We start from the raw sequence: 27,898 nt of genomic DNA on the forward strand, positions 1-27,898 counted from the left end.
CGTTGGAATGAAGCCTGACCCAGCACGACGAAGCAGGCAAGATGCCTTAAAAGCCTCTTATAACTGGAGCAAGCGGGCTTAGCAACTGGAAGAGAGGGTCGAAGGAACGGTGCCTCGGGGAGCACACGCCGGCCGAGAATGTTCCGGGGGTTCTGAGCTTGCAGCGCGTCTACAGGGAAAAGCTAACGGACCGCGGGGGACGCGGGGCTATACGGTGGCCGGATTGGTCCTTTCGTAGCCGGAAGTGACTCTCGAGGGGCGTGGCTGAGACGCTCTTGTGGACTACGGTGGCCGGCGAGTCGGGCAAGTGCGAAATCTCGCGCGATCGCGCTGGCGCCGTCGGGGACGGGGCGGGGCTGGCGGCGGGGGCGGGGACCCGGAGCGGGAAGATGGCGGCGGCGCAGGAGGCGGACGGGGCCGGCAGCGCCGTGGTGGCGGCCGGAGGAGGCGGCTCCGGTCAGGTACGGAGGCCGAGAGGGGCCTGAGGGGCTCTTCCCCACCCGGGGGGCCTCCCACGGGGCGTGTCCTGCCCCTTTTAGCGGAATCCCTTGCAGCGGTGTCTCCTTGCCCAGAGGGACCTTGAGTACCGGGCCCAGGCGGGGCCGGGCAGCCCTGGAGGCCGGGCAGCGTGGGGAGCAGGGCCCTGTTGCGTGCTGGGCCCCCCGCACGCTCGTGCCGGGAGGCCCCCAGGCTCACTGCTCGAGCCGGGGAGACAGCGGCGCAGAGGGGCGCAGACTTGTACCCGGCGTCCTGGGCTCTCCTCTCCGCGCTCCTGGGCTCCCGGAGCTGTCCCGGCGCGGTCTGCCGTTCAGGATCTCTCGGTGCCCGCGGTGTGGGCAGTGACTGATTAATCGGGAGTTTTCTAGCTCTGGGCAAGTCAGGTGGTGATCGTGGGCTAAGGCAGAGGCTGTGGAGGCGACGGACCCATTTTATTGACGTGAGTCCAAGGATCAGTGAAACTGAGGTGCTTGCAGAAGGTCACAGAGTTTAGCTTGGGGATCCAAATTCCGGGCGTTGCTGACCCCGGGTGGTCCGGACTGCAGTGGGGGTGCTGATCGCATCGACTAGTCCCATGGGGGAGTTAGTCCAGAGGCTGGTGACTTCTGCCCCGTTGCCACCTCAACTGAACTGAAGCTGCAGAAGATACTAGTTCAGGCAGCCGCCCTTCAGGCGTTTAGGGAATCGCTGGAGTGACAGCAAGTTGCTGTCGACCCACCCACTGGGATGTTACTGACATGTGGGAGGCAGCACAGGGGAGAGGAGCGCAGGTTGGGAGGAGAGAATGAAGCTGACTCTCTTTGTGACCTTGGGCAAGTTCCTTGGTCTCTTGGAGCTTTTATTTCTCCAGTGGTAAATGGAGGGGTTCGACAGGAGGGCAGCCCTGTGGTGGGCCACAGAGAGGGCGCCAGCTTTGCCCCTTCATCAGTGGAGTGCTGACAAGACTGACAAGAGATCCAAGAAGACGGTCCTGGGTGACGGGTGATGACAAAAGTCTATGCCAGGGAGCCCAGAGGAGGGGAGATAACATGATGGGCATGGGGTGAGGACACCAGCGAGCAATTTGTGTGACAGAACGCCATCTGAGTCTTTTAAGTATCCTCAGCCAGGGCCTGACCTGGGGGCGGCCTCAGGAAATGTTTGTTGAGTTAGGCTGAAAGGAAGACTCAGTCCCTGTCTGCAGGGTCTTCCTGGTCTTGACAGAAGGTTTGCGCTCCCCCCACCCCGGAGATTCTGTTGTTTTGCTGGGTGGGGCGTCATCAAAGAGACTGGAATTCTGGTTACCCTGGACCCATCACTGCTTTCCAGACTTAATCCTTTGCCTTTGGGATAAAATACAAACTCTTTGGCTGATCAAGTTCTTGCATGAGCTGAGTCTTCAGGCTAGACTGGGATTTCTCACTATTGATAGTTTGATTTGAGTAGTCCTTTCTGGTGGACGAGTGACTGTCCTATGCAGTACAGGATGCTTAGCAGCAGCCATGATCTCTCCATTTTAGCACATACCCTGTCCAGTGGTATCAAGCAAAACTGTCTGCAGACATTGTTATAATGTCTCCAGGGAGGCAGAATCTCCCGGCCTGCGCTCCCCCCTCCCCCCGACCCCGCTCGAGAACCCCTGGGTGAGGGGTATGTCAGCCACACTAAAGCTCTTTTATTTGGGGGAGGATGTCTTAATATTTCCTTCCTCATTGCTATTGCAAGTGTTTCTTTCTCTGTACATGGTTAATTGTTACTAGTCCTGTAAGTTCCAGATGTTCTGTTCTCCAGGAAGCTTCCTCTCATGCTGTCAGGCTGGGTCGGGTGCCCACTGTGCTCTCCTGACCCAGCCCTGCCCACTTTGGATTGCCATTGTCTGTCTCTCTTTTACTAAGCTGGAAACCTCTGCAGGGCAGAGCTGGGACTCTCTTGGTCACTGTGGTTGCCCCCAGCACTGTCCAGCTCAGACTCAGGCACAGGATAGGTCTCAATGTTTGTGGCATGAATGGATCTTGAGGCACTTGCACGTGGCGGATCCAGGCTCTGGCTGCTGGAAAGCCTGTCCTGCACCCAGCGTGGCTTAGGCCTAGCTGTCAGGGTCTTATCTGCTTCCTGGTGCCCTTGGTGGGTGTTCGTGGGGACTGTGTATAAGATTGGACCTGTGGTCCAAGAGTTGGAATTGTGTCTTAGTCACAGATGTGTCCGGAGTCACTACTACCCTCTCCCACCAGCAGGGCCCACCGCAGAGCTTGGTCCCCTCATGCCCCAGCCATCCCGCTCCTCCAGCCAGGGGCTCAGGCCCAGGCCCACAGCACTGCCATTCATTCCTTCAGCTGATGGGTATCGAGTGCTCCCTGCATGCTAGTCCCGTGCCAATGCTGGGGCTACCGCTGTGAACAAAACAGAGGCCCTGCCGCTTGGATCGCATGTTCTAGTTGAGGGTAGAGTTGGAGGTTACGGGGAAAACACACAGGGCCAACAGTTAACAAGAGAAAGAAGGAAAATACATAGCCAGCCAGCCAGTGATCAGCGCCTGGACAGAAAAAAGGGTGGGGAAGGGAATAGCAAGTAAGGGGTGATGGGAGCGTTGTATTTTAAATAGGGTGGTCTGGGAGGGCCTCTATGAGGAGGTGACATTTGAACAGAGACTTGAAGGAGATGAAGGAGTCACCCAGATACATGAAGGAAAATCCTTTCAGGTAAAGGGATCAGGGCAAAGGCCCTGAGGTGGGAAGTGCCTGGTACAATGAGTCGAGTGGGTAAGAGCAGAGAGGCAGGGAGGGGGCCAGGCCTTGGAACCATGGCACTGAGTCTGCCTTTACTCCACGGGAGAGTTACCTTCTGATGGAGAGAGAGCTTAGATACCACAGCTTGCTCACCTGTCAGCAGTGTCAAGTGCTTTTTGTTCATTTCTGCAGGGGTGTGGTCCCTTCACCCCAGCCTGGCCTGAGAACACCTCCATCCCTCTGAACTGTCCCTTGTTCCCGACTGCAATCCTTCTTTGCCCCTTAGAGTGTTCCTTTTCATTGCTGGGTATTTTTCCATTGCACAGATGGTTCATTTATTCATCGCAGGACATTTGGACTGTTTGTGGCTGTTGTGCTAGAAACGTCTTTGTGTTGCTGTCCACTCTTGCTTCTCTCGCGTAGGTCCCGGGCCTGGATGGTTGGTTTGTAGGCGGCCTAGTTCACTTTCTGAGTATCTGCTGTGGTCTTCGAGCAGCAGCTCTGTTTTCCCCACTGGCAGTGTTGACCCATTCTGGTCTTTCCCCACCTCGCCAGTGGGGGTGAAGGCCGCCCTCCTCAAGTGGGGTCTCATTTCGGTTCTCATTCGCATGTCCGTGGGAGGGTTGCCAGCCAGCGTGGCCATCATGGCAGGTAAGAGAACAGACCTGGGAGGCGGCCAGATGGGGGCTCAGTCCTGGCCTCCAGCTTCTTTTTCTTGAAGCGGAATCAGCTCAGACCCACGGGAACCCTTTCTTTGGCCCCCCACTGCTCCCAGGAGCAAGGCCAGCTCGGAACAAGGGTCCCCGTGCCCGTCTCACCTTGCTTCCCCCGCCAGCCCCTTTCCCGCGCCTTCCCCTTGCCAGCACACCCTCTACTGGAAGTTGTGTCTCCCCAGGGCCAGCTCCCTGAACACCCAACCCAAAGTGGGTCCCTGTCCCTCACCTCATTGCCATCAGCACCCCTCTCCCCGCCATTTGTTTCCTCCGCAGCGCTCTTCCTGCTGACCATTTTTAATTATCCTGTTTACTGTTCTGCGGGTGTGTTTCCCTCTAGACCCTGAGCTCGGGGAGCGCCATGTGGCCACAGGGGCCTGGCGCACAGTAGGCGCTCAGGAATTACTTTTTTCAATATACATGAAGGAAATCTTTTCTATCCAAAACGCACTAATAGTTGCACACCCGGGCTTTCGGGCCGGAGAAGGGAGTGGGCAGAAAGAAGTGACCTCCCCAATCTCACAGCCGGGAACTAAGGGACCAGGCCCCCCGCCTGGGTCTGTCAGGCCCCACGGTCCCCCCTTTTACCATGGTGTTGTCCCACACTTTGGGGGTTGACAGTGGTACTCCTGCTGATGCAGGGGACGGGGGTGGGGCGGTGACAAATGACACGTTTGATAAATGCTGACCTGCCTAGCAAACCCGTCTGGCCGTGGGGACCACCCCGTCGGAGGGGGACAGAAGGGGATAGGGCTGCGGTGTGGGCTTGGGGCCGTGAAGGGGCCAGGTGGGCAGTGGAGGCCCAGGAGGGGAGAGTTGGGCGCCCCAGCCTGCAGGGACCCCATGTGGCTCTCACAGGAGTTTGTGGTTCGCTGCTCCGTGCTGAGCCATGCTCTTGTCGCCAGGGACCACGGCCGTCCTTCTCCTGTCCCTTGCAGGCTGAGGGGTGAGGGGACAGAGCTGGGAAGAGGTGTGGGGACAGTGGGAAGAATGTCCTCCTAAACTGCCATTGTGGATTTCTCTGCTGCTGAGCTTCTGTCTAAGTGATGAGTCTTCTCTGGGCCATCAGCCTGACTCCAGCCCTGCCCACCCCCTGTCGTCCTGCTGCTGAGTGACCCGGACAAATGTCAGAGCCCCCGGAGCCTCCGTTTGCCCAGCTGCCGAAGTCAGACCAGCAGCCCTGGCCCCCAGGGTGGAGCGCGCCACTTTTCTCATGTGCCCCTCCACGTGACACGAGGGCTCCCTCTGTTTTTCTGTGTCCATCTCACCTGCTGGACGAGGAGCCCAGAGGGATCGCTCCCACACCGGCCTGGCACGGAGGAGGCCTCAGGAATTGTTTGCTCAGGGCAGGGCAACACTAACTGCCTAGTTCCCCCTCCCCGCAGTGCCACTCTACCGTCAGATAAACCCAAGCCTTGTAGAGCCTGGCCCCGCCAGGCCACCCTTTCGGCATCATTACCCACGGCCCCCTCCTTACGTCCTGGGTTCTGGCCCCCGGGGCAGTGGACGGTCCTGAGTATCAGACTCTCTCTCTTACCTTTGTTTCTGCTCCTGCTGCTTCCCTCACTCCCTCCTAGGCACTGGCCAACACATTAGGTTTTAGGTCTTAGCTTCCTCTTTCAGGAAGCCCTCCTTGATCCCCAGGAAGGACCAGGTACCCCCTCCCACCCTGGGTTCCTGCATCCCAGCCCTGCTCACTCTGAGTGGTCTGTGTCTGAGGACGCCTCTGTCTCCCCCCATTGGATTGTGAGCCAGCGGAGGGCACCCCTTCTTGGTCACCATTTGTCAGCACAGAGTATGCCTTTGGGGAGTGTTTGGATCTTGAAGGAAGAAGATCTGCTTCCCTTCAGGTGCTTTTATTTTTCCATTCTCCAGTTACTGCTCAAGCAGCCCCTCTGCGCTCAGCCCATGCTGGCTGTGGCACGTGGTGGTGCCTAGCCCGGTGCCTCGGGCCGCGTCCTGCCTCCTCACCCCCCACTGTCCCCTGCAGGTGACCAGCAATGGCAGCATCGGGAGGGACCCACCGGCGGAGACCCAGCCCCAGAACCCACCACCCCAGCCAGCACCCAACGCCTGGCAGGTCATCAAAGGCGTGTTGTTCAGGTGAGCCTTGCTTTCGTTCCCTGAAAAAAGTTGAAAGCAGACGAGCCTAAAGAAAGGAGAGAGTCGCAGAGGATGGCCAGGGCCAAGTGGGAGGAGATCCTGTTGGTTTTTGTGGAGTTTGGTGGCGGTGGTGGTGAGGCGGCTGGACTCGCTGGGCTGCTGGAGTAATTGCCACAGCCTGGGGGCTCACACAGCAGAGATGGGTTTCTCACGCCTCTGGTGACGGCGGGGCTGGTTTCTTTGGAGGCGTTTTTCCTGGGCTTGTAGATGGCGTCTTCTCCTGGCGTCCTCCGGGCCCCCTGCCCTGCAGGTCTGCATCATCCTCTTGGCTGCTTGCGAGGACCCCATCATACTGGATCACACCCTCCCTCCGCCTTCACCCTCTTTTTTTTTTTTTTTAAGATTTATTTATTTATTTGTTTATTTATTATTTATACATGCACTGGGTACAGTCAGAAGTGCGGGAGGGCGAGAGAATCCACCAGAGCCAGAGCGGGGAGCAGAGCAGGCAGAAGGACCGAAGTCCACTGCTGAGGGGAGCAGCGGGCGGCAGGAGAGGTCTGCGCGCCATGTGGGACCCTCACCTAGTGGCCAGGGAGCAGCCGGGGATCGAACCGGCGCTGCAGAGGCTGCGGGCAGCTTTGCAACCCAGCGCTCAACCGCTGCGCCACCGGGGAGGCCCCTCTCTCTCTCTCTTTTTTTTTTTTTTTAAGATTTATGTATGCATACAAGAACTGGTATGTAAGCCAGAGGTGAGGTGTGTGTGAGAAGATTCGCCAGAGAGAGTGGGGAGCAGAACAGGCAGAGTGACTGAAATACACTGCTGAGGGGAGCAGCGGGCGAGTCAGGAGAGGTCTGCTGTGCCATGTGGGTAGCTCCCTGGCCAGGGATCGAACTCGTGCTGCAGTGGCTGGCGATAGCTTGATAACACTGTCTTTAACCCCTGCGCCACCAGGGAGGCCCTTAACTAAGTGTCGCCCCAATGGGATGAAGCATATGGGTGTTTTGCGCAGCCAGCGCCACCATCCTTCTCCACACCTTTTCCATTTCCCCCCAAAGGGAAACTGTCTCCATTATCTGACAGCTGTCCTGACCCCGTCACCCGCAGCACCTTGCCACCTTCCGTCTCCGTGAACGGGATTCCTCTCATGTCATGTGCGTGAAGCATACAGCCTGCCCTTTGGTGATCAGCCGGTGGTTATCCTTTTATATGTGGACTTGTGGCCATTTCTGAGCAGCGGGAGCACGGGTCCTGCCTTCTGGAAGCCCGGCTCTTCTGACTGAGGCTCTGGGGAGATGCCAGGTGGGCACGGGGGCATATTCCTAGGGCTGGGTTCTGTCTCTCCTGCCCTCGATCTGGTGAGATTCCCCTTCTCTTTCTGGATCTTTGTTTACCCACCTGCAAAATAGACATTTCTTTTTGTTTCTGGAGAGTTGTTTCGACATAGTGGTCAAGAGCCAGGGCCTTTCAGGTCGACTGTCACTCCTCCTGTGTCAGCTGTCAGGATGGAGGAATTGTAGGGTGGGTTGTTTAAAACAGTCCTCCCCTTGGTGCGACCACCCTCGCATGGCCCTGGCCAGCTGCGTGGGATGCTGGGAGATGTCTTTCTTCTGAGAAATGACACATGCGGCTGAGAAGCAGGGGTTCTGTGACCGAGGAGGAAGGGGAGAGTAGTTTGGGGGGCCAGCTACTTGTCTCTGCAACGCTATCGCATTAGATTTTCCCCTAAGCTGCAGCCCATGCATACTTCCCATGTGGAATGAAGTCATTCAGGCAGCACTGAGAGCAGACGGAGAAGGTGACAAGGAAGCATCACACGTTGCCGGCCATCCCATAAACACATGGCTGTAGTTGGCAGTTGGCTCTAAGTGGGATTACATAAGGACGCACACAGAGTTATTCAAAATAGAGGGAAGTTGGGGACAGTCTGCTGGTTCAAAATGGGGGTGAGCTAATGAAATTGGGGGCAGGTAGCATTGCAGAGCATGTAGGGGCTCAGGCCTGTGCCGATGTCTGAGCCCCCCACCTGTGGCCTGCTCAGCCGATTACTCCTCCTGCTGGAGATGGCATCTCAGTGCCTGGACTCCTGAAGCTTGCAGGTCTTTGAAAGAATTTGGTGCAAATTCCTGTCAACTAGGGGGCGCAGAAGAGGCCACATACCCAGAGCTGCCAAGGATAGCTTCTGTTACTCGATGTTAAAAAAAAAAAAAAAAAACTTAGAAAAAAAAAAATATTTTTTAAAGATTTATTTTTATTTATGTATACAAGTGCTGGGGTATAGACCAGAGGTGCTGAGGTTAAGAGGATTCACCAGAGACAGAGTGGGGAGCAGAACAGGGAGATTGACTGAAATACACTGCTGAGGGGAGCAGCGGGCGAGTCAGGAGAGGTCTGCTGTGCCATGTGGGCCAGCTCCCTGGCCGGGGATCGAATTCATGCTGTAGTGGCTGCTGATTGCTTGATAGTGCTGAGACTTAACCCCCATACCATCAGGAAGGGCCTAGAAAAATATAAAGAGAAACAGCTAAAAAAATTGCCTACAACCCTGGTACACTCTGGTGTGGGACAGACCTGCCTGCCTGGTGTCCCAGCGTATCACATGGGACACCGAGAGGCTGACGTAATCGCCCCACCTTTCTGCTTGGACGCTGGGGTCATCCCTGGTGTTTGTACCCCACGCTGCTTCAACCACGGCACCCCTGTCCCTTCCCCTTTCTGTTCTGCCTTCCCTTGCTGTGTCCATGTGTGGACTTGGAAATTTCTTAAATATCAGTTTCTTTTTTTTTTTCATGCTTCAAGCAACTCTGAATAAAGATTATTTTTATCTTTCCTTTCACTTTTATGTAAGAGGGAGCCTATTTTGCACAGTTCTGCATCTTGATTTTTTCCATTAACAACATATCTTAGCGATCTCTCCACGCCGGCACATAAGGGAGCTTCCTTCAGATAGCCGCTTTTAATACTGTCACAGTGCAGGCTGATTTCTTCCCTCAGCACCACACGTCGGCTTGGGTGGGTGCCCAAATGGGGGTTCTTTAAAAAGCTCTAATTCAGGGTTTGTTGTTAGGGCCCATGAACTCTCCCAAGCTTTGAGCAGGTTGAAGTTTCAGGTGGGAGAATGGCCTGTTTTTTGGTGGCCACTGGAGCCCATGGTTTTCTAATTATTCCAGTGGTTTCCTGGATAGGGGTGGGACAGGGACAGGGTAGTTAAAGGGGTAGGTGGGAGGAAGACTTTATTGTAAGTCATAATGTATTTAAAAGCTTCTGAAGCCGAGGAGCTGCATGGTTTATTTGCTTACTCCAGTAGGCTGCAAGGATTAGGTGAGGGCCGCCCCCTGCCGGCCTGGGGTCTTGGTGTGGGATGTGTGGTTGGAGGCTATTGTCTACCAACCCTATGAAGGGGTGTGCAGAACTTTGAGTGTCTGGATACACACATGTTCTGCAGGAGGCTGGGAATCCAGAATCCTTTAAGTCTTGTCCAATTGGCCTTTTTTTTTTTTTAAGATTGATATATTTATATAAGAGCTGGGGTACAGGCCAGAGGCACGGGAGGGTGAAAGAATTCACCAGAGACAGAGTGGGGAACAGAATAGGCAGATGGAATGAAAACACTGCTGAGGGGAGCAGCGGACGAGACAGGAGCGGTCTGCCGTGCCATGTGGGTCGGCTCCCTGGCAGGCCAGGAATCGAACCCGCACTGCAGAGGCTGCGGACAGCTTCACAGCACTGCGCTCAACCCACTGCGCCACTGGGGAGGCCCCAATAGGCCTTGTTTATACACAGACACCCAAGTCTGGAGAGATCGGGACCCCACGGGCCACACTGAGTCAGGCAGAGCTGCCTGTGGGTGTCCCCGCTCCCGCACGGTCCCTTGGCGTAGCTGCTAAGATGGGAGCCTCCCTTGGCAGTGGAGGGGTCCCAGGAGATCACCAGTTCCAGCCCTCCCCCCACCATGTACATGAGGGACTTGCTGGGGGAGCAGCGGATGTCTCAGCTGGATCGTGGCCCCTGAGTCCCGGAACGCGGCTGCTCCTCAATTTCCACAGGCAGAGACAAGTCCCTGTGCCTGGTCCTGCCCTTCAGCAGTTCAGGGCTCAGCGGGGAGGCACCCCACCTACACTAGCATTCCCTCCTAGTATTTTTCCATTCTGAAGTTCTTTATATGCCTTCTCCTCTGATGAAGATAACAGCAGTAACAGCTAACGTTTCTGAAGCACTGATACCTGCTCCGTTGTAGTGTACGTGTACCCATGTATATGTAAGTGTGTCAGGGCAACCCTGTGAAGCAGGTGGGGTCATCCCCATTTCAACTGTTGAGGGAACAGAGGCCCAGAGAGGGTAAGTGCCTTGCCTGAGGTCATGCAGTTGACTCGTGGTGGAGCCGGGCTTCAGATCCCGGCATCACAGCTTAGAAGCCGGGCTCTTAACTCTCCGCTCTGTGGCCGGGGATCGACCTCGTACTGCAGTGGCTGTGGATAGCTTCATAGTACTGGCGCTTAACCCCTTGGACCACTTTTTGGGAGTTTTATTGTGGTAAAATATATATAGAAGTTACCATATTAACCATTTTAATGGGGGGCAGTTTCATGGCATTTAGTCCATTCACGTTGCTGCGTGGTCACCACCACCGTCTGTTTCCAGAGCTTTGCCATCTTCCCTTGCTGACACTCACTCCCGCCTCTCCCTCTCCCGCCTGGGCTGGTTGTTTTCTGTCATGTATTTCAGTGCACAAAAACAGAATCATGTTCTGTAGACGTTCCTTCATCTTTCCCTTTTATTTATTTTATTTATTTTTTAACTATTTATTTAAACAGACACTGGGTACAGTCAGAAGCACGGGAGGGTGAGAGGATTCACCAGAGCCAGAGCAGGGAGCAAAACAGGCAGAAGGACCGAAGGACACTGCTGAGGGGAGCAGCAGGTGGCAGGAGAGGTCTGCGCGCCATGTGGGACCCTCCTCCGGTGGCCGGGGAGCAGCCGGGGATCGAACCGGCGCCGCAGAGGCCGCGGGCAGCTTCACAACCCAGCGCTCAACCACTGCGCCACCGGGGAGGCCCTTGCCTTTCCCTTTTAACACTGTGTCCTGGAAATACCTCTAAGACAGCCAGACTACGTCTATTCAGTTTTGTGAATTTGGGGGAAACCTGGGAGAGGGGAAGTAGGAATGGCCTGGTTTGTGAGTCCTCACCCTCGTGCTTAAGAGTGTATAAGACCCACAGCAGACGCAGAGAAACAAGAAAAGGACTTAAAAGGATTTATTTACTTATGAAGGGAGAGAAGAGAGAAAAGAAGAGGATTGGTTGGCACATGGCCGTGGCCTTCTGTCCCACTTGCAGAGACTAGGGCGCCCCACGCCAGCCAGGAAAGAGCAGCTCACTCTTGCTTGTCTTTTTTTAATATTTTATTTTATATAATTGTTACATCATTTTTCATTTTTGCACAATGTGTGCATTTTCATTTTGGTTATATTCCCCATACAATTGCACCCCCCTTTATTTTAACCCTAATCCTTCCTCTCCCTGCCCCCCCACCCTGTAGTCTGTCTCTGGTTTATAGTTGCTTGTTGATTTTGATTTTTACTTTGTATTAATTAGTCTTTTTCCTGGTCCCTTGTTTAGGTTTTCTAGATTCCTGCTATGAGTGAGACCATCCGGTATTTTTCTTTTTCTTTCTGACTTATTTCGCTGAGCATGATCCCTTCCAGCGCCATCCATGTTGCTGCAAACTGCATGTGTTTATCTTTTGATTGCTGAGTAATGTTCCATTGTGTATATGTACTGCATCTTCTTGATCCAGTCACCTGTTTTTGGACATTTGGGTTGTTTTCGATAGCTTAGCTTCTTGCTTGTCTTTTTTTTTTTTTTTTTTTTTTAAGATTTATTTATTTATTTATACAAGTACTGGGTACAGTCAGAAGCGCGGGAGGGTGAGAGAATTCACCAGAGCAGAACAGGCAGACGGAGGAAGTACACTGCTGAAGGGAGCAGCGGGCGGCAGGAGAGGTCTGAGCATCATGTGGGACCCTCGCCGGCGGCTGGGGTTTGAACCAGCGCTGCAGAGGCTGCGGGCAGCTTCGCAGCCCAGCGCTCAACTGCTACGCCACCAGGGGAGGCCCTTGCTCGTCTTTTTAAGGTCCTCATGGCACCTCTGCTCCACCCAGAGTTCCCCGGAGGAGCCCTCTCCCATGCGGGGGGTCAGGCCTCGGTGTCCGAAGAGCCACCCTTCCCACCCGCTTGGCTGCGTGTCACTGGCTGTGAGGACTCGCCGCTGTGTCTCACTTTTCCTCTTACACGTTGAGAAAATGACCGTTCAAATATTGAACTGAGATAGTGGCATCTTGTTTTTTATTTCTGTTTTTTCCTATCCTGTTATTCAGAGTATGGATACTTCTGAAGCTCACTTGATGGAAATTTTAAGGATTTTTTAAAACAAATTCTGAAGCTTCAGGGCTCTGTGTTTTCTCAGCTTCTCGAAGTGTGCTGTTGGTGGCATGTTTGTGCCGATTCTCACCCTCAGCATCTTGTTTCCTTGTGCGTCTGGCTTGTCTTGGCCGTCCGTTGGTCACTGTCCTGAAACTCCTTTATAGGGATATTCTCAGGCCTACTAGCATGAACCTGGTTTTTGTTTTTTTCCTAAGAGGACTTGCTTTGCTTCCATGGACTGCCCGGAGCATTAGCAATCTGGGGGTCTCCTTGCATCCAGTTCAAGCTCTGGGGAGGGCTCGGCCATGTCCACACCCCCATCCAGGGTTGGCGCCTCTGGGGTCTTGGCGTCTCAGGGTAGGTTTCTGTCCCCTTGTGTGGGTCCTGGCTCGCGTACTTGCCACCCATCCAAATACCTACCGATGTATCCAGATAGAAAAAGAAGCTTCCAGTCCTCCTTGACTTCCTTGGGGGGTCCAGTCTTCCCTTCGTTTTTGCCTGGTAAAGAAATCTCCAGTCTTGTCCATTCTTCACTGTTTTTCAAAATACGTACTTACGTGTCCTCTCATGTAAACTTGACAGCAGCACAGTGAGTAGGTCATGAGCAGCGCAGAGCCCTGCTGTCTCGGCAGCTCTCACGCATGTGAAGTCTGGGTAGCCTGTTTGTGTTTAGCAAGGTGTTCCAAGTTGTTTCCAACAGGAGAGTTGGTCTGGATAACCAAGTCCCTTGTGACTGAAACCAGGGAATAACCCGCTGTGTACTTTCTCCACTTTTCAGCTGACTTGAGCTCTAAGTTGTCGCACTCTCTAAGGTTTGACACCTCTGAAACGATAGGCTACCTGGTTCCTAGGAGTCTCTCATGCTGGAATTCCAGGGGCCTCAAATGTTAGTTTTCCGGGTCCAAGGTTTTGAGGTGCAAGCTTCTGCAGCCAGGTGGCCACCAGGAGCTTCTGAAGGCTGGGGCCCTGCCTGGGGACCAGGGCAGCGCCCGTCCTCCCCCTCTGCTGACCAACAGGGTATCCAGAGTCTCCCCACACTTGGTATTTGGGGATAGCTCTCTCCCTGCTCAGGGCCCTCCTCTGTGGTCACCAGCCCTGCATCAGCCCCTAGCAGGTGCCAAATCGGCAGGGGTCTGGCGGCTCCACCCAAGAAAGTAGAGGCTCCACGCTCACCGGCGGCCCTGCTCTTCCCTCTGCAGGATCTTCATCATCTGGGCCATCAGCAGCTGGTTCCGCCGAGGGCCGGCCCCTCAGGACCAGGCAGGCCCCGGAGGAGCCCCACGCGTCGCCAGCCGCAACCTGTTCCCCAAAGACACTTTAATGGTAACTACAGGCGGGGAGACACAGCACGGGGGCGGATTTGGGGGCATTGGGGCAGCCCAGGTAGCTGTCACTGCTGGATCTGTGAATAGGTGGGGTTGAGGAGCAGGGTCCATCTCCCACCCATGAAACCCCGTCACCGGAGTGAATCCCATAAGGCAAAAGTAAATTTCGGGGGTTGTGGTGGGGTTCTCTGTGGAAAGAGGAACGTCAGAGGTTTCACACAGTTATTTAAAATCTCAGCAAGTGTTCAGACCCAGCAAGCTGGGCTTCTCCCTGCTTTGCCATTCCCCACAGCTCTGAGTTCCTGGCATTCTTGTCGGCAGGGTGACTCTCTTCAGCTGTCCCTTATCAGTGGCCGCTAGGGCCCTGGACAAAGATGGCTGTGGGGACTGGCCAAAGGAGGCCATTCTCTGAGGTCGATCCCCATCTCCCCTGTGTTCCCAGTAACTAGCTGATGACCCTTTATCCAGAAGCTTGCAGCCCTCTGACCAAGAACGCTGTAAGAGGCCAAGAAGGGAGAAGATGATTCAGGGTCCTAATTCTTTCTGACCCCAAATTCTGACTGGTGGCTGCTGTCCAGCTGTTACTTTGCTGGTAGACACAGGATGAGAAAAGAGAAAGTTTATCCTGCCGGTGGCTGCTGTCCTGCCACTACCCCTCCGTCCGCGCTGACCACAGCTGCAGCTCTTCATGAGCTCCCATGAGCACTTCTAAACACCTGCCCTCCCCTCCGGCAGAACCTGCACGTGTACATCTCAGAGCACGAGCACTTTACAGACTTCAATGCCACGTCCGCACTGTTCTGGGAGCAGCATGACCTTGTGTATGGAGACTGGACCAGCGGCGAGAACTCCGATGGCTGCTACGAGCACTTTGCTGAGCTCGACATCCCACAGGTGGGGACTGCACCCCTGCTTCCGGCCTAGGGTGCCCACCAAGGGGCCTCTCCTTAACCCTGATCCCAGCCCTGCAGTTTCCAGTCCAGGTTCCAGGCCTGACACGGCCCTTGGTTCACATGCTGTGTGACCGCAGGCGTGTCTCCTGAGACCTCTGGACCTTGGCCTCCCCCATCTGAAAAAAGTGGACAGGGTTGGAATTGGCTTAGGATGTTCCCAGCCACTCCAGGGTCACATAAATCTGTGGTTTAAGCCATTGGAAAGATTAGCAGCTGTTCCTGGTGGTGTCTCGTTTGCTCTCTCGCGGGTGTCTGGACCTGGACCCACGATATCTCCATGGTCATACCTGTGCTTACATTTCCCAAGAGGAGCGGGCATCCCACACTGTGCAGGGCCATGTGGAGAAGCACCAGGGTTGGTCAGGGGCAGAAAGGGCTGGGGAGGCCTAGGCCAAACCATGTGGTACCCACGGGAAAGGCAGGCAGGCAGGCAGACATGGCTCAGGACTGCCTGGCTTGCATGAGGGTGGCAAGCTCTGGGCAGCAGGGCATTCTGTGTCCTGGGTGATTTGTGTGTTGTCAGGTAAGGTGGGAAGCGGGTGTGGACTTGGTACTGGCTGCTTGGCCTATAGACAGTGTTTGCAGGCAGTAAGCTGTGCATTATTACTGGGGTTTAAGTAGCCCTGAGAGAGGAGTCTCTCCCCAAAGCCAGCTCGTTTCCCCCACATGTCAGAACAGCATAAGCTACAAGCATGAACTACAAGGGGACGTGAGGAGGACGCAGTGTGGCCCAGTGAATCCCAGCTCTGCCCGCCCCTCAAGCAGAGAGGGCTCAGCCATGACCTTGGCTATTGCTCGGAGTGTGCATCCCGCACGCAGGCGGCTGCCCCTCTTCAGTTTCCTTGTGTGTATCGGGTGGGAGTGAGAGTTACCCCCACCTTGGATATGGTAGCCGAATGCAGACAGAGCTGGGGCACTGGCGGTCGGTCGAGCGGCAGAGCCGAGCAGGAGACTGCAACCTGGGCTCGCGTCTCTTCATTGGCTGCACGTGTTGTCGCCCCCTCCAACTGGGCCCTGGTTGCCTCCTATGGAAAAGCTGGGGGAGAGCACCCCCAGTGGCTGCGGTCTGTGTATAACTTGAATGTAAACTCAGGGCATCGGGCAGGTACCGTGTGAGGTGCCAGCGCAGGGACTTGCTGTGCAGTGAATCGGGCTGGGGCTGAGCGCTCCGCAGATGGCCAGAGAGCTGGGAATAAAGTGGTTTGAGGGTGGTGTCGAGAGGGGCCCTAGCATCTCCTTTTCTCTTCTTGGTTCACTTGGCAGAGTGTCCAGCAGAATGGCTCCATCTACATCCACGTCTACTTCACCAAGAGTGGCTTCCACCCGGACCCCCGGCAGAAGGCCCTATACCGCCGGCTCGCCACTGTCCACATGTCTCGGAGTAAGTCACCCCCACAGCAAAACTCAAATTCAGGGGCCGGCATCCTGGAGCCTCAGGCTGGGGCAGTGGACCTTGACTTCCCCATCCATCAGGGCCGGCAGGAACTGAGCTCAGGCAGGCCAGGGAGGACCTTTGGGTGAGCAAACCTGTGGGATTGTGAGTGACCCCAAGAAGCCCTTGGTTAGAGCTGGTCATTTGCCACTTTGCAGCCTCGTATTGACAGTTTCTCTGCCTGGGGCAACTTCTTTACTGCTGTTATTCCTGTTTTATTTTATTTATTTATTTATTTATTTATTCATTCATTCATTTATTTATTTATTAAAGAAGATTTTTATTTATGCATACAAGAACTGGGGTGTAGGCCAGAAGTGCAGGGGGGTGAGAGGATGCATCAGAGACAGAATGGGGAGCAGAACAGGCGGGTCTGCTGAAATACACTGTTGAGGGTAGCAGCGGGGAGACAGGAGAGGTCTGCTGCGCCATGTGGGTAGCTCCCTGGCCAGGGATCGAACTTGTGCTTCAGTGGCTGCCAGTAGCTTGATAGCTCTGAGACTTCAACCCCTGCACCACCAGGGAGGCTGTTATACCTGTTTTAGAGATAAGGAAACTAAGGCACAGAGAGGCTACTTAATAACCCAGAGGTTACTAAGGGGCTTGCCCAGGTCTCACAGTAAAGGTGGAGCCAGGACTCGGACCTGGAGTCTGACTCCATTGTCAGCTCTGGTCTCCTGAAATCCCTCGCCCAGGGCTAAGCTTATTTCTCACTACACATCTGTGGTTTAAAATTTAGATAATTCTGCAGGCCAGCAAAACCCGTCAGTCTCCTGTTCTCCCCAGTTCCTGCCTCCACAGGCCCTTCAAGCTCGTTTAGCTGTTTCTTTCCGCTACTTAATCTTCACTGGCCCCTGAGAAGCTGATACCGCAGTTTCGGTTTTTCCAGCTTCAGGCACCATTTTTGGACTTCCCACTCTGGAAGAGGCTTTGCCAGTTCAGGACTGTCATGCTGGTTAGATTAACAGGTTAATAAACTGCATTTGCCTCATTGTGAGTTTGTGGCTGCTATTTACCCCTGAGATCTCACAGCCCAGTTAGATATTTTTCCTTTCCCATCTAGCCTCTCGCTTTCCAAGAGGTTAATCATTGTTGGCGTTTTTTCGCTTGCTCTTTGTGTTTGTCCTTGGGTCTGAGTCTCCTGCTTCTCAGCCATGGCCCCTGGCCTGTACTTGAGCTTCAGCTGATCTGGAGGGGGTTCCCTCAGGAAGCCCCTGCTCCCCTCACTGAATTCTCTACTGTGATTTATGGCACCCGTGGATTTGCATAGGGTCCCCCCAGCTGTCAGGCGAGGCAGGGTGGCAGAAGCACTCTCCATGTGGGCTAGAGCTCTCCTATTTCTTTTGGCATAAAGACATCCCAAAGGGTTATAGTTATTTTGTTATTATCAACACTGGATGAAACAGAAAGTTGCTGGCTCTCTGTGGGTCCCCAGAACTGATTTGGAAGTGTCCCCAGCCCGAGTGGAGTGCTCTTCCATGTCAGGGTGACCGTGTCTGCGGCAGGTTCCTTGCAGCGGGCCTCCTGTGGCTGACCTGCCAAGGAGCTGGCAGAGCCTGCCCAGGGTGTGGCCTGCAGGGCAGCCCTCCTGGTGGGACTGGCCAGGGTCTGGGTTTGAGGTGCCCACTGCCTCAGACGGCCTGGTGTGTGGCACAGGTTGGTAGCCACTTACTTGAGTTCCTCTTGTCTCCAAGTGATGCCAGGACTTTCTGTGGTTTTGTCTTTGGTGAATGGGACCCTTGTCACTGTGTGGTGAGGTGGGTTCATGTCGCTGTGACAGGTGTCATTGTGGTCAGCAGGCTGACCTGAAAAGTCCTTCAGGATCATCTCTCTCTGCCTCATGACAGGGACCCCCTGAAAGACTTGGAGGGACCTCTAAGGTGGCCAGCCACCAGCTCCAGGATAGAGAAGGGGATGTGGGATCAGGAAAACTGCATCTGTCCGCAAGAAGCCAGTAATTAGTACTCCAGAGCAGCCCCATTCCATAGAGATAGCGTGCCCGCCACACAAGTCCCAGTTGCCGTGTTAAAAAAAATGTTACCTGGGGCCTCCCCGGTGGTGCAGTGGTTGAGCCCTGGGTTGCGAAGCTGCCCGCAGCCTCTGCAGCGCCAGTTCGATCCCCGGTCGCCGGGCGAGGGTCCCACATGGCACGCAGACCTCTCCTGCCGCCCGCTGCTCCCCTCAGCAGTGTACTTCGGTCCTTCTGCCTGCTCTGCTCCCCGCTCTGGCTCTGGTGAATTCTCTCACCTTCCCGCGCTTCTGACTGTATCCAGTGCTTGTATAAGTAAGTAGATAAATCTTTTTTAAAAAATGTTACCTGTACTTGGTAGCCTCATGTGACCGGTGATCACGGTATTGGATAGAGCAATTCTAGAAGCTTCAGCTCCCAAAAGGCAACAGCTTCCTCCCTGTCTCATACCACAGCCCCTCAGCCTGACGCCGAATGACAGTGGCTCTCCTCCGAGCCCCTGGCTCTCTCTCCAGGCCCTCTGGGCTCAGGCCGGGCCTGGCTTCTGCCTTTCCTGGATGGCTTCCCCCAGGTGTGAAACAGCAGCCTGGCCCATCTCCCAGGGGTGTATTCTCCAGGATGCCCACCCTTGGGTGTTTCCTGCTCCCCCCAGCCCTGGGAGTGAGGTCTCAAGAGTTCATCATGATGGAAGTGATGGGGATGATATTTGTGGTAACGATAAGGGCAGTAGGCCTTGGGCTGAAACCCAAAGTCAGTTCCCAGAAGTGTCTTTGTTGTGTTTGTTTTTTTTTTTTTAAAGATTTGTTTATTTTTGCATACAAGAACTGGGGTATAGGCCAGAGGTGCAGAAGGGTGAGAGGATTCACCAGAGACAGAGTGGGGAACAGAACAGGCGGATTGACTGAAATCCACTGCTGAGGGGAGCAGCGGGCGAGACGGGAGAGGTCTGCTGTGCCGTGTGGGTCAGCTCCCTGGCTGGGCATCGAACTCGTGCTGCGGTGGCTACGGACAGCTTTACAGTGCTGTGCTTAACCCCTTGTGCCCCCAGGGAGGCCCTCTGTGTTGTTTTTGATTGAGGTAACATTTGTGAACAACACTGTAGGTTTCAGCCAGAAATGAGCTTAGCCCCGTGGAATCCAGAAGCCCTGAGCTCTGGTTCTGAGCCAGTAGTCTATGTAAGTGTGATGTGCAGGGACGGGGTGCCTGGCCAGGCTCTGTAGAACATCAGGAGCTTCTTCCATTGGTCCTGCCAACAAGAGGGGGGCTTTTATCCCCTCACGCTCCAGAGGAGGGGCCAAGACTCAGGGAGGTGATGAAGTTCACCAGTGCCCCTCAGCTAGCGGGGGACAGACAAGCTGTGACCCCAGAGCTCCTGCTCCCCACAGCTCCCTCTCTCCTTTCTCCGTCTCTCCCTGGCCCTTGGGGGCAGGATGGACAAGTCCCAGGAGGACAGCCCATGGTTTTTATTTTTTATTTATTTTTAATGTTTTTTAGAGATTTATTTTTATTTATGCATACAAGAGCTGGGGCACAGACCAGAGGTACGGAGGGTGAGAGGATTCACCAGAGATAGAGTGGGGAGCAGAACAGGCAGATTGACCGCAGTACACTGCTGAGGGGAGCAGCGGGGAGACAGGAGAGGTCTGCTGCGCCATGTGGGTCAGCTCCCTGGCTGGGGATCAAACTCATGCTGCAGTGGCTGCGGACAGCTTCATGGGTTTCGTCTTAACCCCTGCACCACCAGGGAGGCTCGCAGCCTGTGTTTTGTCCCATCATAAGGGAGAGCTAAAAAGTTCCTAAGTCAGGATGGAGGGGCGAGAAAGATGGAGCATAGAGGAGCCCCGGCCTCTTCCTCCTGGCGAGTCTTGGCGAGGTTTGGGGCAAGGTGGTGGGGAATCCCACGGCCAGCCTAGCCTCGGCAAGAGGGCATGATGCCCACTCCCAGTGGGGATTCACAGCCGAGGGATTGCTCGCTGTAGTGGCTCTGGGCCTTCTCTGGAACTGTCCTCACCCCACCTGCTCCTAGGCGTGTTTTCTCACCTTCACTGCGGGCTCAGCCCCTCCTGGGCTCAGTGGACTGGTTGAGAGGACAGATAGCCAAGAAGTAAACCGCTGGGCGGGAAGGCTTAGGGGAGGAGAAGGAAGTAAAAATGGCGAGAACCACGGGGTAGCTTCCTTCAGCTGTGTGGGCTAGGACACCCTGTGGAGGGAGGGACCTTAGCCAGGGACTCTCGGGGTGAGAAGGATCCAACCACATCGACTCCAGCCGTGCACAGTACACATCCGCAGGCCGGCGTGTTAGCAGAGAGCGGACAGGCTGGGAGGCGTGAGGGCTGAGAGGGCCGCAGGACAGCGCCTCTGGGCTTCTGAGGCAGTGGGGTGACACAGTGGATGCTTGGGTTAGAAGAATGGCTAGCTGCCCCACAGAGAGAAGTAGAGGGGGCAAGAGTGGCCCTCAGGAGGCCAGTGAAGCGGTGACCATGGTCATTTAGGTGGGGAAACTGCGGCCAGCCCAGAGCGGGCTCTGGAGGTGAGAGTTGTGGTCAGACCCGAGGTGTGGGTGGGGGCGGGCTTCCCCAGGGGCCGATGGAGTGGAGAGCCGTGGGTTTACCTGGCCATGGGGTGGGCGTCGATGCTCCTGCAAAGACCAGGAAGCGGCCGTCCTGGTTCCCACAGTTGGAGGGCGGACAAGTAGGAGGCAGGAGCACAGTCAGCAGCTGTTGGTGGCAGGGGTCTGTCGCACGGACCCCACAGGTGGTCTCACGTCTACCCCTCTGCCCTCCCCCAGTGATCAACAAGTATAAGCGCCGGAGATTTCAGAAAACCAAGAACCTGTTGACAGGAGAGACGGAAGCTGACCCAGAAATGATCAAGGTAAGCACGGGCAGGGCAGTTGGGCCCCGGAGGGGCTGTCTGCGCCGAGTGCTTGTCTGGCACCAGCCCTGAGCTGCTGCGGGGCCCTGCTCACCTCTCGGAGCCCTGGTTTCCCTCCCTGGACACAGGGTCAGGAATCAGAACCACCTCTCAGAGAGGGGGGATTCGGGCTTGGCCGTCACAGCCAGTGCGCGTGGAGATGAGCCGGCGTGCCATGCGTTACGCATTCAGCTTGGAAGCCTTTTGTCAGCCCTGTTGGGTGGGCCCCATCATCATTCCCGTTTCCAGGCCAGGGGACTTGCCCGAAGTGGCACAGCAAGGAAATGGCAGGGCCGGACGGATTCACACCTAACCAGCCCAGCCCTGGAACCCACCCAGGCTGTGCTCGGCCCAGAGTAGGCCCCTGATGATGCGACTCTAGTAGGGAAAATAGGCTTTACGGCGGCCTTCACTCCTGGGTGATCATGGTGACTGCTGCCAAGCACGTTCCGCGCCTGCCAGGCGGCCTCTGGGGGAGGGATGGTCCTGGCGGGAGACGACTTGTGCTGTCACCAGGCTTGGGCCCTGCCCAGCATGCAGGCCCATCCAGATGATTGTGCCTGGATTTTCTGCTGGATCGGGGGCCCAGGGCAGTGGGGACTGGTCAGGTGAGCCTCGGGCTAGGTTGCTGTGCTGCTCCTCTTCTGCTGTTGTGATCGTCCTGGAGCCCTCAGGAGGAAGCAGGCAGGTTCCTCTGAAGCCCACCACACCCCATCTCCCTTCAGAGGGCCGAGGACTATGGGCCTGTGGAGGTGATCTCCCACTGGCACCCCAACATCACCATCAACATCGTGGATGACCACACGCCCTGGGTGAAGGGCAGCGTGCCTCCGCCCCTGGACCAGTGTGAGTCTCCGCTCCCTCAGGCACCCACTCCCCCAAGTCACCACCCCCCCAGACTCCCCACTCTGCCTTGCCCCTCCCTAGATACTCTTTCTCACCCTCCCACACCCCTTGGTCACCCTAGGACTGACCACCCTTGTTCTGAAACCGATCCACCATCTAGTCTCGTCCAGCCCACACACTGCTTTCCAAAGACATCCATCAGTTGCTGGCTTTTGCCACCAGCACTTAAAATTGGGGCAGCAGCACTTAAAAACCCGGGTTTCTGACATTTCCCAAACCCTGGATGCCTGGGAGTCCTCGGGGCAAGCCGTGGGCCAGAGCCGAGTGCAGCTGTCCCTGAGATCAGGCCACTTCCCCCGTCCTCCGGTCTCTGGCAGAGGATCCCTGCAGATGTCTGAATTTGCCACCTGGGAGGCCGGAGGGGTCTTCCCACCCTAGTGGGTGCCTAAGGCCTCGCACTGGACTGAGCAGTGCCCCTGCCCCGTGTGCCCGCAGATGTGAAGTTCGACGCCGTGAGCGGCGACTACTACCCCATCATCTACTTCAATGACTACTGGAACCTGCAGAAGGACTACTACCCCATCAATGAGAGCCTGGCCAGCCTGCCGCTGCGGGTCTCCTTCTGCCCACTGTCGCTCTGGCGCTGGCAGCTCTACGCTGCCCAGAGCACCAAGTCTCCCTGGAACTTCCTGGGCGATGAGCTGTACGAGCAGTCGGACGAGGAGCAGGACTCGGTGAAGGTGAGCCCCGCTGCGGGCAGGGGGCTTCCCAGCACCTTCCTGGACTGCAGGGGGGGAAGGGGAAGTGGGCCCTTTGGCCGGCGCTCCCCTGCCCACAGTTTCACAACCTCCCGGGCCCCCTCCCTGCAGCTGGCAGGAAGTGGGCACTCGACCCTGGCAGACCTGGGGGTCCTGTCCCTGTGGCTTCCGTGGTCCTGGTCACAGCTTCTCCCTTGGCTTGGCCGAGCCTTTGGGCCTGGGCCTGCCCCTCCCCGCCTGCCTCCGGGCTTTGCCTCCATGTCTCGCCCCCTCTCCCGTGTCCCTGGCCTGCCTGTCTGACATGGAGGCTCAGCTGTGCTTGCCTGCCTTGTCTTCTATGGTGTTGGGTTTCTGTTCCTCATGCCCACAGTTCCTTCATCTCTTTCTGTCACTTGGCTTCCTCCCCCGTAGCTCTGTCCCCATCTCTCCATCTCTGTCCCCGCTTTTGTGTGTCCCTCTCCGGCCTCTTCATGCCTACCTGACCATATCTGACCGGCTGTCCTCTTGGCCGGCCGCTCTCTCCCTCTCTGGGAAGCCCAGCTTAAGGGTCTGGGGAATTCCAGCAGGTCCTTCTGGGGCCCCAAGAAGGAGATAGGGGCCAGCTAACGAAGATACAGCATCGATGAGCCCCTGGTGAGGCCACAGCAGTGCCCACAGGCATGTCTCACCTCGCCCCCAGGTTGCCCTCCTAGAGACCAACCCCTACCTGCTGGCGCTCACCATCATCGTATCCATCGTCCACAGTGTCTTTGAGTTCCTGGCCTTCAAAAACGGTAGGGGTGGGGCCCTGGGGCGCATGGGAGCCCTTGGGGCCGAGGACAGGAGGGGCATGGTGGGAGGGTAGAGCCTGCCCCATCCCTTCCCCATAGGTGCCCCTCCCACCCGGGGTCTCTCAGCCCCCCTCTCCAGAGGCTGGCTTAGCTGGATAATGGCCCCAAAACTCCCAGCCCAGAAACTCCCATCCACTGGGTGTGGTGCTGCGGGAGGGGCTGGACCTGTTACTCGGGCAGAGGCCAGGAAGCAGCACCGGGGAACTCCAAGGCCAGGAGCAGGGAAGCCCCAGAGCTGTTCCTGCTACTCTGCCCAGCAGGCTGCCTGTTGGGGGAGGCCCCTTGGGTAGAGTAGATGGGCCCAGCCAAGGGGGCTGGAGACAGCCTGGCCCCTAGAATGCCCCAAGGTTCCACAGACCAACAGTGCTGATGGCCAGCATGGAAAAGGCCATGTCCCAGACACTGTTCTGGGCATCCTCGCCTGTGACCTTGTGAGTCCCCACAAGCCCCTGTCCCGGGAGGAGGCCTGTCGTACTCCCAGGCTTACAGTGAGGAAGTATGGGGCTCAGGGAGGTCAGGTAACTTGCCCAGTCACGCAGCTCCTGAGTGGCTGAGCTAGGATTTGGATCCAGGCAGTCAGCTCCCACAGCCACTCTCATCCTCTGAAACCCATGGCCACTTCTTCCTTCCCCGGAGAACCCCAGTCTGAAGGAGGCTGCTGCTCGGCAGCTTCTGGAAGCAGCAATAGAATGAGTGTCAGTATTATTATTTAGATGATACAGGTGTTAACCTTCTAAAAGGCTCTAACATCAAAGCTGAACAGTGACGTGGGGCTGACCACCAGTCGGAGGAGTTCTGTTATCTGTGGTTTGTGAAGCTTTTGCTAGACCTGGCCCATGCCACCAAACTCCTGCTGACTGTGAGCTGAGTCAGCCAGGATCCCTCTTTTTCCTGGGGACACCCTAGGACAAGAAAGGAAGGCACAGAAGGGTGGTCTCACACCCAAGGTCACAGGGTTATGGATCCTGATGAGCCCAGCTCATACTCTGGGTTCACAGCCTCCCTGGTCTGAGGTGGGACTCAGATCTGCCCGCACACCAGAACCCCATCTCCACACCCATTCTTCCTGGTTCGGATTTGGGAAGGTTCTCCGGGTGTCTCCAGTGTGCCGAGCTCTGGAATCAGAATGGGAGCAGGGTTGACCCCCTGGGTTCACGGTCTAACGGTCTCCCTCAGTCCCTGGCCCAGGCGCCACAGTCCTGGCTTCACCTCCTTACCATGGGCATTGTGGTGAGCAAGTCTCCTGTGATTGCCGTCCAGCTGGAGCGACACGGTGTGGCCTTGTCCCCGTGTGGCCAATAGATGGAGAGCCTGGAACTCAGAGGGACTGACTTGGGCCCTCTGGGTTGGGACCAGAGTCTTGTCTGCATCCTGTGCATGTCTGGACCACGTCCCTCAGGGCTCCAGGGCAGGGGCTGGAGAGGTGGCCCCCGGTCTTCCTGCCCAGGGAGGCAGCATGGCACTGGGAGGACAGCCCAGGTCCAGTGTCATCCTGATTCTGCAATCTCAAGGAAGAGGCTTCCTTGACCAGCCTGGGGGACCTGGTGCATGATGAGTAAGTGGGAATGGCAGCGTCACCCACTCGCCCTGGGTCTCCATATGAGCATGCCAGGTCCTGCTGTCCAGTGCTCTGGGTGGCACTTGTGAAGCAGGACTCTTCGCAGGCAGGGAGCAGGGTATGCACACTCCTCTCGGAAGACCCAGCATCGCCCTGAGGGTCTGAGAAGAATGGGGCTGAGGGAGCTATAGGAGGCTCCCCAACCTTCGGGCCTCCCCCCAACTCCCAAACACAGATATCCAGTTCTGGAACAGCCGGCAGTCTCTGGAGGGCCTGTCTGTGCGCTCGGTCTTCTTCGGCGTGTTCCAGTCCCTCGTGGTCCTCCTCTACATCCTGGACAACGAGACCAACTTCGTGGTCCAGGTCAGCGTCTTCATCGGGGTCCTCATCGACCTCTGGAAGATCACCAAGGTCATGGACGTCCGGGTAAGACCAGGCTGCCATGCCATTCCAGAGGTCACTAGGGGTGGTGGGGGGGTGGCCTGGCCAGGCCAGACCCTGGAGCTGGCCATGGGGTTTCCCAATGCCGGCCGCACTCCCAGGACCAAGGGGATTTTCGCACGAGGGGATTTTTTGGGTCACACGTGGGGCAGGGGAACTGGAACAGCGGGGAAGGGCGGGCGCTGGAATGGGTGGGGAGAGTGGTAGCCAGCCCAGCAGCTGACCATGGCCACCCCACCTGTCCACAGCTGGACCGGGAGCACAAGGTGGCAGGACTCTTCCCCCGCCCAACCTTCAAAGACAAGTCCACATACATCGAGTCCTCCACCAAAGTGTATGACGACGTAAGTGTCTCCTACAGTGGGTCCCGGCGAGGGTCCCCAAGAACCCACACCCGCTAGAGGATGGGTGGGGGGTGTACCGCATCTGCCTACCGCCTGATGGGACCACACTTGATGGCCTGTCACACCCTCAAGTCCCCTACCTGCCATTTTTGTTTCCTGGCTGAGTCCACAGTTCCCAGGGCCACCTGGAAATTCCCCTGGACCAGCCTGCCAGACCAGGTGTTGGTGGGTAAGGGAGGGGAGCGGGAGCAGGATTCCAGGTGGGGCCCAAAGAGCAGGCTCCCAGCCCCACCCTGTGCTCCACAGATGGCGTTCCGGTACCTGTCTTGGATCCTCTTCCCTCTTCTGGGCTGCTACGCTGTCTACAGCCTCCTGTACCTGGAGCACAAGGGCTGGTACTCCTGGGTGCTCAGCATGCTCTACGGCTTTCTGCTGACCTTTGGTGAGCAGGTCCTCACCACGCTTGGCATCACCAGTTAGGAGCCCCAGTTCTTTGCTCCCACTCTCACCCCAACACCCAGGGATTCAACAGTGATCAAGTCAGCCTGGCCCTGCCCTCCCAGTGCTCACAGCTCAGTGTCCCCAGAAGGGACAATCCAGGGTGTGGCACGGGGGGAGCCTCCAAGGGATCCCGGATCCAGTGTAGGAATCAGGGAGAGCTTCCCAGAGGCCACGAACAGTGCATTTCAGTTCCGTCTCTGGGAACCCACAGAGTAAACAAGCAGGCAAGCGAGTTACAGTTTGTGATGAGTGTTGTGAAGGGGCTGAAGTGAGGGGTGCATCTCAGAGGGTGATCAGGGAGACCTCGCTGAGAAGATGATATATAGGCAGATCTGAAAGATGCTATGCAGGATTCTGGTGACAGGCAGAGCAAGTGCAAAGGCCCTGAGGTGCTGCACCTAGAGGTCGGAAGTGGTGAGGCCAGCGTGTCTGGAGCAGAGTGAGTGAGGGGGGGAGACTGGAAAGGAGGTCAGAGAGGTCAGAGGTTAGGACACCCCTTCTTCCGCTCACGGGTATCCCTTCACCGCCACCATAGGCTTCATCACCATGACACCCCAGCTCTTCATCAACTACAAGCTCAAGTCGGTAGCCCACCTGCCCTGGCGCATGCTCACCTACAAGGCCCTCAACACCTTCATTGACGACCTGTTCGCCTTTGTCATCAAGATGCCTGTTATGTACCGGATCGGCTGCCTGCGGGACGGTGAGGCCCAGTGGGCCATGGGAGGCCCGAGGGGAGGCTTCCCCAAGAGCTGGACTCAGGGCTCTGGTCCAAGGGGGATGACTGTCCAGACTGGGGGGCTTAGTGTGAGGGGGCCGGGCCCAATCTGCAGCATACCCTAGTCACCGCCACCCGATGGGGGACCGGCTCCCCTCACACTGTCTTCCGCCCTCGCCCCCCAGATGTGGTCTTCTTCATCTACCTCTACCAACGGTGGATCTATCGCGTCGACCCCACGCGGGTGAACGAATTTGGCATGAGTGGTGAGGCCCTGACAGCAGCCGCCCCTGCGGCCGAGGCCCCGACGGCAGCAGGGGCCCTCCCGTCCCCACCCACCCCCGCCCCCGACACAGCCGCCGCCGCCGCCAGGGAGGAGGCCCCCACGCCCCTGCCTGCCAAGTCCACCGAGGGGGCCAGCTCCTCCCACGAACCCCAGGAAACCCCTCCAAAGCCAGCAGAGGACAAGAAAAGGGATTAGTCGCTCCTGGTCCTCCTCATCCGCTCCGGCTCCTGGTGACCACCGTCCTCCCGCCGCCCCGGCCCCTCGCCTCCTTTCCTCGTGGCCCTCTCCCTGGACAGATCGGGCCAGGGTGGCAGGAGGCCCCCTTGGGCCAGGGCCCAGCGTGAGGTGTGGGGCTGGGGCGGGCCAGGGCACGTTGTTTGCGGAGGCACTGTCTGTCTGTCTGTCTGTCTGTCTGTCTGTCTGTCTGTTCCTCTGTGTTTGTAGCCATCTCGTCCCGCCAGCCCAGCACTATTGGGAATTGTGGTGAAGCCGAGGTGGCGCTGCCAAGGGGGGGTGGGCCAGGCGGGGGAGGGGCCGGGGCCCTCTGTGGGTTGCCCTCGGCCGTCCATCACCTTGTCCCTC

At 56.7% G+C, this 27,898-nt stretch overlaps 1 protein-coding gene across 1 annotated transcript; it reads left to right on the forward strand.

Annotated features, from left to right (window-relative positions):
- Positions 1–374: 374 nt before the first annotated feature.
- Positions 375–27,805, forward strand: CLPTM1 (CLPTM1 regulator of GABA type A receptor forward trafficking). The gene is made up of 14 exons (XM_084256684.1): positions 375–461; positions 5,907–6,019; positions 13,642–13,765; positions 14,503–14,661; positions 15,984–16,101; positions 20,910–20,995; positions 21,760–21,880; positions 22,376–22,620; positions 23,318–23,411; positions 25,262–25,452; positions 25,716–25,811; positions 26,118–26,253; positions 26,848–27,015; positions 27,216–27,805. The coding sequence occupies exons 1-14, from the start codon at positions 390–392 to the stop codon at positions 27,509–27,511; spliced, it is 2,019 nt and encodes a 672-aa protein (XP_084112810.1). The 5' UTR covers positions 375–389; the 3' UTR covers positions 27,512–27,805.
- The last annotated feature ends 93 nt before the right edge of the window (positions 27,806–27,898 follow it).

This window comes from Talpa europaea (genome assembly GCF_964194135.1).
Source record: "Talpa europaea genome assembly, chromosome: 16".
NCBI lineage: Eukaryota > Metazoa > Chordata > Mammalia > Eulipotyphla > Talpidae > Talpa > Talpa europaea.